We start from the raw sequence: 9,086 nt of genomic DNA, 5'->3' as shown, positions 1-9,086 counted from the left end.
TCCTCGACTTTCTTCTCCTTTTCTTTCAGCTTCTCCAACTCTTTCTCCATCGTTTTGACTTGTGCTTGTGCAGGTTCACTCTTCGCCTTAGTTCGCTTGATATCCCCACCAAAATATTTCTCTCCCATACCACCAATGAACCGAACGACAACTTCCTCCCTTCCCCGTCTACCTCCTATGAACCCCGCGGCCGCACTCAAACTTGAATCGGTTCCGGTTCCGGAAGAACTGGCGCTAAATCCATTCATCGTAGGCGGAGCAGAGCGCTGACCCTGTACCCAAGGACCGTTCGGATCATTTGCGTTCCTTCCTGGACCAGGGAAAGCGTTACCAGTCACCTGGAAAGGAGCCTCATTTCTGACACTAGCTCCCACGTCCTCTCGAACGCCCAAACACCGAATGATCCTCAGGCGCACTTTCAAATCCTTCCCTTCTTCCCTAGCCTTCTTTGCGCTAGACCACGATATCCAGCCTGCGTGCAAAGCACAAACAAAGATATCGGAATCGTCAGTGTAGATCCTTCGACGACGTGGAGGTCGTTTCTTGTGAGAGGAAGGAATTGAATTAGAAGTGTGAGACGGATTGGCAGCAACCTTTTCCTGATATCCGGCGCGCATCTGTTCATATTCTGGGTTACTCTCCCGCTCTCTTCCATGACGAGTTCCGCCAAAGAGTTCGTTGCTTCCGTTCCGAGGAGGAAGCCCGCCTCCCCAGACTCTGTACTTATTCCGTGAACCCGGCTTGGGTTTTTCAAGAGGGATGAAGGCATTTGGAATAACGATAGTTACGAGGGTTTCGCTGTCAAGTATATGCTTGTCGGCATTGGGAAGGTCCGTGACATTTAACGCGGTGGTTGAAGAAGTGTTAGCAACTGAGTTACCACCATTAGTGACAATCGTTGGCTCACGCTTGTCCTCATCTCGTTTGCTGATAACCTCTCCGTCCACAACCATTTTATATACACCACCTCCACTGCCCTTCGTCTCTCCTTTCTGATCGACCTCGTTCTCCTTATTACTGCGATCGGGAAATGCCTGCCACTTGGACTCTGCGAAAGAGAATGGGAATGGTGTTTTTGGCCAGACGTACGTTCCCAGGTCAATCTTGACTCGGCTCTTCACTTCTCGTTCGGGAGGTTCCTCAAGTCCATCTGGGATTGGAACCATAGCTGTATTGCTTGTGGGGCCCAGTCCCACTACCGGCTCCATGCCCATGCCCATAGTTACACTCCCACCTGCAGCCATGCTCATGTTCATGTTAGGAGGCATACCCATTGGACCATTTGGAGCCATTGGGCCTAGCTGTCCCACTGGTCCCATCTGCCCCATGGCACGCGGGTCGTGATTCGGGAAACTCGGATATCCATGTCCATGATGATCTGCCATCCTGACAGGCATAAACGGGTCATTTCCATACATTTGGCCATCGACATCCATCAGAATGGGTAAACCAGGAGGCGGAGGAGCAGAAGTCGACGAGGACGAAGCCATGTCGCCGATAACAGCAAGTCTTGTACGTTCGCGTTCTCGTTCTCGCAACAGATCCCTCTCTCTTTCCCTTTCGTTCATAGCAAGGGACATATTCATTCGTTCCCGTTCCCGTTCCCTATCCCGTTCACGGTCTCGTTCTCTATCCCGATCTCGTTCACGATCCCGATTATACAGCTCTCGATCTCTTTCCCTATCGATTCTATCCATCCTATCACGTTCTCTCTCCCGCTCCACACGTTCACGTTCGCGGTAGTGGAACATCTCCCTTTCGCGAGGATCTCCGCGAGAATGAGGTTGCGATGGAGGTGGTGGTTCTGGGCCAGAAGCCGGTCCAGGACCAAGGCTCATTCCACTACCAATAATCCGATAACCTCCATCTCTTTCCCTGTTCCGTTGCTGCTGCTGCTCCCGCTCTCTCTCACGAAAGTCCCGCTCGCGTTCACGTTCACGCGTTTCTCGTTCTCGATCAAAAGTCTCGCAACTCCTTTTCCCTACTACTAAAGTTGCCCATGGATGCAGATGGAGGCGGGACACTAGAGGTGTTATAACGACGGGAAGATGAGGCCATGGGAGCTGATGGAGGTGGTGGTGGAGGAACATATCTTTGCCTTTCTCTGTCGCGCTCGCGATCCGGCGCTGAGACACCGGTGTTGTGTGCAGGAATAGGTGATCCTCGCCTGGAAGTGTGATTGCTGGGCAGATGATGAGGTTGCGATGGATAACGATGATGGGAGTACATCTCTCTTTCTAGTTCTCGCTCGCGCATGTCCCGTTCGTCTCGTTCCCATTCTTTCTCTCTGTCTCGTTCTCTGTCCCTGTCATGTCCACGCTCCCGTTCTATTGGTTGCGAAAGAGGTGGTTGCGCGGACTGTGCTAGCTGTAGCCCGGGCAAAAACTGCGTATGAAACTGGTTTTGAAACTGCTTCTGCGGAGGTCCGTTTGGCACCGGACCATTGAGATTGAGTATGATTCCTCCTCTAGGTTCCATGACACCTGTGCTAGAACCAGTAGGAGAAGTTCCAGTATGTATGGGAGCCGGCCCCTGAGCGTTGACGTGAATTTGCTGCTGCTGAGCCTGAGCCTGAGCTAGCTGGTGTTGCTGATGAGATTGTTGATGTTGAGGAGGGACAAGAGAAAGTGTGCCAGGCCCTGGAGCAGGTGCAGGAATTGAAGCAGAAACAGGACCTCCAGCAGGTACAAAGTGATGAGGATGAGATGGAGGTTGAAAATTAGCATGGTAAGAAAAATCTCCAGTGCGCGGAGGCGGCGGTCCGGATAAATGATGTGGCTTGATCGTCTCAGTTGGGGCAGATCCCGGTCTACTGCTACCGTGTCGTCGAACAGGTAGTCTGATATGTTCAGCATCGTTTTCTTGAACTGATTCATCGACAAAGGGACCGCCTGAGCTACTTGAGCGTCTACTGCTCGTTGCACGCATGATGGGAGAGTGGGAGTGGCTCTTGGGTGGCGGCAGAGTGCTCGATGCCAAGTCTTCAAGTCCTAATGGGTGCAGTAAAAAAAAAAGCCTTGCTCGTGAAAAAAGTTCCAACTTACCTCCCCCAACCAAAGGTCTTCTGGACACGGGTGGTCTATCGCGTTCTTCCCCGCTCTTGGGTCTGTCTCTCTCCCCCTGCCAATCCATGATATTCAAGATTCTCGGCTGCTCTTTTTCTCGGTCTCTTTCTCTGTCCATTTCTCGATACGATTCGCGACGAGGAAGAGCAAGAGCAGAATCAGCCATTCGAGCCTGTTCGCCACGTGCATCCGGCCCGAGTGCGCCAGAGACGGGGCGTCCCGTTGCCGGTCCATATACACCGCCCCGAGACCCGACTGTGGGGGTGGACGCGGGCGGTAGCGAAGGTGAAGGTGAAGGTTGTTGTGGAGGCGTGGGATGGGATAAGGTTCGACGGTGTGTATTTAACCGTGAAAGAACTGGTGAAGTAGAAGAAGCTGATGCAAGTGTAGGCTGCCTCATTGTCGTTGCCAATCCATGTCCATGTGCAGCTCCTTGTGCCATCTGTTGCATCGGTAAGGAGCTATTCTTTGTCAATCCTGGTGAGTTCGTTCCACTTCCACTGACCCCATCCTCTATTCTCCGCCAACCACCTAATCCAGGATTGCTCCCATTCTGCGACGCTGACTCTGACATCCGTGAATGTGTGCTCTGCTGCTGGATAGTACTGTGGTTGTTACCACTGTTGCTGCTGTTACTGTTCCCGCTCGTATTATTCCTCCGTCTATCATCCGAAGGTGAATCTTGTAACAGTGCAGCAACGTTCATATTCTCGACCTGGCTTCCAGTCTTGCTGAGCTTTGCTGTTCAATCGACGATGGTCGGATAAACAGGGCGAACGGGAGAAAAAAGAGTTTTGTTAGAACCGTGGACTGAATTTCCAATCGTGTGTGCGATCAACGAGATCGAACCGACCCTATTCGATACAATCATAATACACGTGGCAATGCAAGGGCAATCTTAGATTGACAGATCACCCACTTTTCCGTCCGTCGACGACGTAATTCCGACTCTCTTCCGTTGTCCTCCAACCCTTCAGCAGCTTGTTATAGCCCTCGGAAGAGGGATACAGAGCCACTCGAGTTCTTGGGGATTCTTGCAGAAAGAGCTATCTAGGCTTAGACCAGTATGTAATCTTTTGTTCTGGAAGAACAATTAGCGAGTTTGAACTTTTGCATATTAAATTACGACTCATAGGACAGCATACTAGTAGGACTCACCTGGTGACCTACAATTGTTTCGTGACGTGCCACCCTCTTGTCATCGAAGCACGTCCCGGCCTCCCGCCATAAGCTTACCAGCTGAGAACGAGCAATGGTGATGGACCCTTCCCGGTCTTACCGCCATTCAAAAGCCTCCGTATGTAACTCTCAACACTGAATGACGAGAAATCATCACAGCGGTCGGGAGATACCTTACAACACAGCATGTTTGAAATGACCGAGGACGATTTCAACAAGTTCATGTAGGGACCGAGATGTTTAGGAAGGATCGACGACACCGCTGATCCTCCGGTAAACAGTGAAACAAGCTGTTACAACTTACAAGGCAGATATAGGTCATGATAACAGTTCAATCGCTGTCTTTTGGTACCGATTGCTGCACTGAAAGCCCGACAAACACCCCAAAGGCGTAGCACTATGGCATATGTATCGATCAACCTGGTTTTGATTTGATAGAGCCTGATAGAGCTTGCTAGTTGTTCGGTAGCTAGGAAATGAAACACCTTCATAAGGGACAGGCGATGTCAGCCTCGGCTTCAAAAACATCGGTAAGACTTACTTCTTCCCAGCCCAGTTCATTTCTACTATGTACAATACGGACGCTAGGATCAAATTCCGGTGCCATGTAATCTGCGAAGAGAGATAACTGAGTAAGATAATCAGACGCCACGACAAATGCATAAATGGGCCTCGTATATGCATCTTGTCGAATTCGAGCTAAGCAAACGAGAACATTTGGGTACGCGCTCAACTCGTGTTCAGGGAAGTGAGTACTATGGAACTCAGGCTCTCAAACGAATATGAGAGTGACATGAGTATGTTCAGGAATATGAAAATACCAGCGGAGCCTGAATAAGGCCAGCTCCATTATCCAAGTCAGATACTTTCATGAAATATAAGCATTGACACGCACCATCAGAAGATGTCGATGATATCGGCGAGCTCGCATGCCAGCTCAGGCTGAATCTCGAACATCAGAACATCACCGAGTTCCCAATGATATCCGTTATGCGCAGCACTGTTACTGAATATATCTGCAGTGCTATCCTTGATGTTTGATACCAAAAGTTTAGAGATTGAGGTTTTCAAAAAGATGATTGCCATTGAGTACAAGTGCAAGCCGCGTAGATCATGTGCGCGTGTGTGATTACTCACGAAGTGTTTATTTCTTTGCAAGAACTGGACAGTGCCCATATCTGGATTCCTCCTGATTAAGGTCCTTCTCTCCGTCATATTGAGCTCTGGAGAACTGAAATCCGCAGGTCTTCAGGCACATCTCAAAGGAACCATAATCTTCATTCTTCCGCCTGCTCATGCTAGAATCGTCGCTAATCGTCGTAAACCTTCTGGCAGGCCCGGTTCCGCGGGTCTACTTATAGTTCTATTGACAATCATTCCGCTCATTCAAAAAGATAGCAATAACGCAAGGCTAACGACATGATTTACTGGTCATTCCTGACGCAAATTTCAAAAGTCACCTTACAACAAACACCGTGTATGACTCCTGCTAGTAAAAGCTTGTATTCGATGAATGGTTCTTCATCTTCCGCGAGCGACTTTAGAAGAGCCCTCGTTTTAGGTGCCTTCATCATCTATATTAAAGACAAGGTTTTTTGTGTGGAAGAACTCGCTAGATCGGGTACAATCGATGACGAGATTTTTGTTGTTTTTTTTACCGCAGTACTAATAATATCCAAGCGACGCAATAATCATTCTTTTGGAAGGCGAACGTATCTTTCTTTGGGATCACCTTGTGTACATGAATGCTCTGTCACGTATGAGGATCCAGCAGGTGAGCCCGGTTTCCAGACCACCCTCAAGCATCATTCTTGATCTTCACATTGTTGTGTGTACCATTCCAAATACAGGCTAAAGCTTAACTACACTGGGAGCATTCCCCGTGGCACCTGAAAATCGGATGCTATCATATTGCCATGAAGCTCACCTGGGATTCGGGGTAAGTCAAATCTCAAAGGAATTTTTGTCGGATTTGAGGTGGACCTCGAAGGGGATGTTGTTCAAAGTGCTTTCCATTGTACAACAAAGGTCCCTTTCCACTCTGGAAGCACATTTCCGATTTCTAGGTGCCCTTAAAGTGAGTTTCAAGGTGATATTTCTTGGGTGCCAAAGAGCATGCCCTCTGTGGTAGTACTGCTACTCCATCAAATACATACCGGAGATCAACCATGCGCAAAGGAACTTGTATCCCTTTCGGAACCTTATAGTGATAAGATGGCAGTCATTGGTCCAGCACTGGGTCCCAAGTTCCCAAACTCTCAGAGCCGTCGTACCTCATGTCCTGCTATCACGGTGGTTTTGGTCCCGTACGAAAAGTACCTATTTATATCGCTTTATACCCAGCATTCGTCATGGGAAAGAAGGGAACTTTCAGATACATCAGCCCACCTACTGTTGCATGTTCATCATTTATGACTTGAAGTACTTATCTTTATCTTCACGAAGTGTCCTACATTCCGATTCCGGAAGGATAGGCCTACCATCCAAAAATATCAGAAGGACTACGTGGCAGAGTTGTCTAATTAGTGTATTCTATCTCAATTTCAGTCCTACAACCTGGGTCCGTCCTAAGTCTTTGGATTTATGAGAACCGTTGGACTCAGGGTACTGTACCGTAACACCACACCATAAGGTGGTGAACTTTGTTATTCGCATTTTAATTCGACCTATGACCCGGAGCACAATGGGAATGGGAAGCATCGTTCATTCATCAATTACACTCGAGTTCGAGAACATTTGATATTCTAGTCCAAGTGCAGGATAAGATAGGATGATTAAATTATGCTGGCAGGGTATGCAGGTGATATGAGTGTGGTTTTACAAATCGCAAACAATGCAAGGATGTGGATGGTAGTAGATACATGTAGGGATGAATGGAGCTAAGCAGATAGTCAATAGAGCACGAGCCAAAGTTCAAGGAAAACAAGAAGCGGAAGCCCAAAATAGTAGATAAAAAGATGAAATTCCAGTGTACATTAAGACTCGTCCATCTCGTCGCTGAGATCGATTGCGCCGCCACTTTCCTTTTGTGCACGGAGGTACAAATCCTCCCGCTTTTTTTCGTCGAGGGTCAGATTGGCCAGCGTTAGAAGGGCCTCTTCAAGAAAGTGCTGTAGTTCATCATCATCCTGGTCCATATCCGTGGAAGTGGCAGCGGATTTGGCTTTCTCTAGAAACGAGATAGCATCCATAAGGGCTTCTCTAGCTTCGTCTGCATCCTCGGACCGTAGCACACTCTCGTCACCATTTTCGAGAGCTTCTTCAAATTCCTCTGCTTGCGCTGTCCCAACGATCAAACAACACTGACCTCGGGCTCGGTTGATCGGGCCTCGCCAAGCATCGACATCGGCTTCCATTTTCATTTGGTTGAAAACAGAGTCAGACCACGATGCCCAATACTTCCGCTCGGAAGGATTTTCGAGTTTTTCTGCAACAAGCAACGCCTCGGACCCAATTGTGAAGAGTTCCTTTGCTCGTGAAAATGAATCTAAAGCAGGCGCAGCACCTGACGATAGTGGTTTTCCCGAGGGCGGAACGGCATGTGACGGATGAGGCATATGAAAGATACCTCGAGAAAATTGATCCATAGCGAGCTTGAGTATGTCGTTGGGAGTAGATGTTATTAGGGACATTCGTCGAGTGACAGGAGGCCTGCGTTGGACAATAATAGAAAAGGGAGATTGCGCAGGCCAGTTGGGTTCATCAGCGAAAAACGGTCCAACCGGCGGTTTGGGAATCAGGGAAGCTTCCGGAGGTGTATCAATAGCCTTCCGTGACCTAACGATAGTGTCATCAGCAAGGCAAACCAGGGTGCGACCCCAGACGATGGCCATCCGCCAATCTTCTGGCAGATTTGCACTCCTACCACTTGTCCGCGTAGGAAGATTTTCGCCTGTCTCAAATACATCAAGTGCAGCGAGCCAGTACTGAGAGGGTGAATCAGGTTCACCCTCGAGAGCAACTGAGGGATCTTGAGCGACAAGGTTTCCGAACAGAAACAGTGCAGTGCCAAATATAGCATGGAACGCGGTAGGAGGTTCCACGCATTTACTGTGGCGATTGAGCACGACACATGAGCTTGACAGATGAACAGAGATAAGGGCTTGACTAACCAGTTAGGAAATGCCTTGTCTATTGGCTCAGTAGAACGTTCGACAGTCCAATCACGAGGTTGACGTTCGTCAGGCGGCGTCAGTGCTTCTGGAGAATGTCCAGGAATGTTGTGTGGGATGGAGAACAAGACGGAGGGATCCTGGTAAAACAGTAGAAATCGATGGCATTCGTGAATGACGCCACGGATGAGAGGAAGGGCATCGGAAGCATCATTGCCTGTAGGGAAGATCTGAGTTGATAAAAACTAAAACTTCACAGCGTATAATCAACAAACCTTCATATTGCTCAACAGCTTTACTAAAAAGGTCTTTCAAATCTTCCCAATCCTCATAATCACAGGTGGATTTTGAGGTAGTCTGTGTACCCTTGAGTGCCAGTGAGGAAGTATCCATTATCCGTGTTCGCCGTGTCCAGCTGCTTTCCCGTTTTGGTGGAGGTGTACACTGTCGAGAATAGTCCCAATAATATAATTCTGCAGCAGAGTCACTACCACTGCTTTCTGAGGACGAGAGCCGACGTCTTTTCGTACTTGAAGTCGAAGAACGAATTTCTAATTCGTCAAGGTCTTCGAGTTCGTTGTCAGAATCAGAGTCGTGGGTGGCTTCGCTGTTAGCAGTGCCGTGCAATAAACGTGGCGCCGAATCGGTCACACGGGCTTTCCATAACCCTTTTGGCCGTAGATTCTTATTCTTCGATGCTGTCTTTGAAAGTGAAGAGGTCGTCGGTCGT

At 48.7% G+C, this 9,086-nt stretch overlaps 3 protein-coding genes across 3 annotated transcripts; all 3 read right to left on the bottom strand.

Annotated features, from left to right (window-relative positions):
- Window positions 1–389: 389 nt before the first annotated feature.
- C8R40DRAFT_1048413 (uncharacterized protein) lies at window positions 390–617 on the bottom strand (the record flags this gene model as incomplete). The annotated part of the gene is made up of 1 exon (XM_046224502.1): window positions 390–617. A coding segment is annotated over one exon (228 nt), but the record flags the coding sequence as incomplete, so codon positions are not given.
- Window positions 618–1,849: 1,232 nt separating this feature from the next.
- Window positions 1,850–4,113, bottom strand: C8R40DRAFT_347866 (uncharacterized protein). Its single transcript, XM_046234793.1, has 2 exons — window positions 3,045–4,113; window positions 1,850–2,990 (listed from the first exon to the last, which is right to left on the bottom strand). The coding sequence occupies exons 1-2, from the start codon at window positions 3,769–3,771 to the stop codon at window positions 1,957–1,959; spliced, it is 1,761 nt and encodes a 586-aa protein (XP_046085152.1). The 5' UTR covers window positions 3,772–4,113; the 3' UTR covers window positions 1,850–1,956.
- A 3,106-nt stretch (window positions 4,114–7,219) lies between these two features.
- Window positions 7,220–8,749, bottom strand: C8R40DRAFT_1048369 (uncharacterized protein; the record flags this gene model as incomplete). Its single annotated transcript, XM_046224496.1, has 3 exons — window positions 7,220–8,294; window positions 8,336–8,573; window positions 8,632–8,749. 3 exons carry the CDS (start codon window positions 8,747–8,749, stop codon window positions 7,220–7,222), a joined length of 1,431 nt encoding a protein of 476 aa, XP_046085151.1.
- Between the last annotated feature and the right edge of the window lie 337 nt (window positions 8,750–9,086).

The sequence above is a fragment of the Lentinula edodes genome (genome assembly GCF_021015755.1).
Source record: "Lentinula edodes strain Le(Bin) 0899 ss11 chromosome Unknown C8R40scaffold_23, whole genome shotgun sequence".
NCBI classification, from domain to species: Eukaryota; Fungi; Basidiomycota; class Agaricomycetes; order Agaricales; family Omphalotaceae; genus Lentinula; species Lentinula edodes.
The sequence above is the reverse complement of the archived record's forward strand: the minus strand, read 5'-3'. Positions and strand labels throughout refer to the sequence as shown.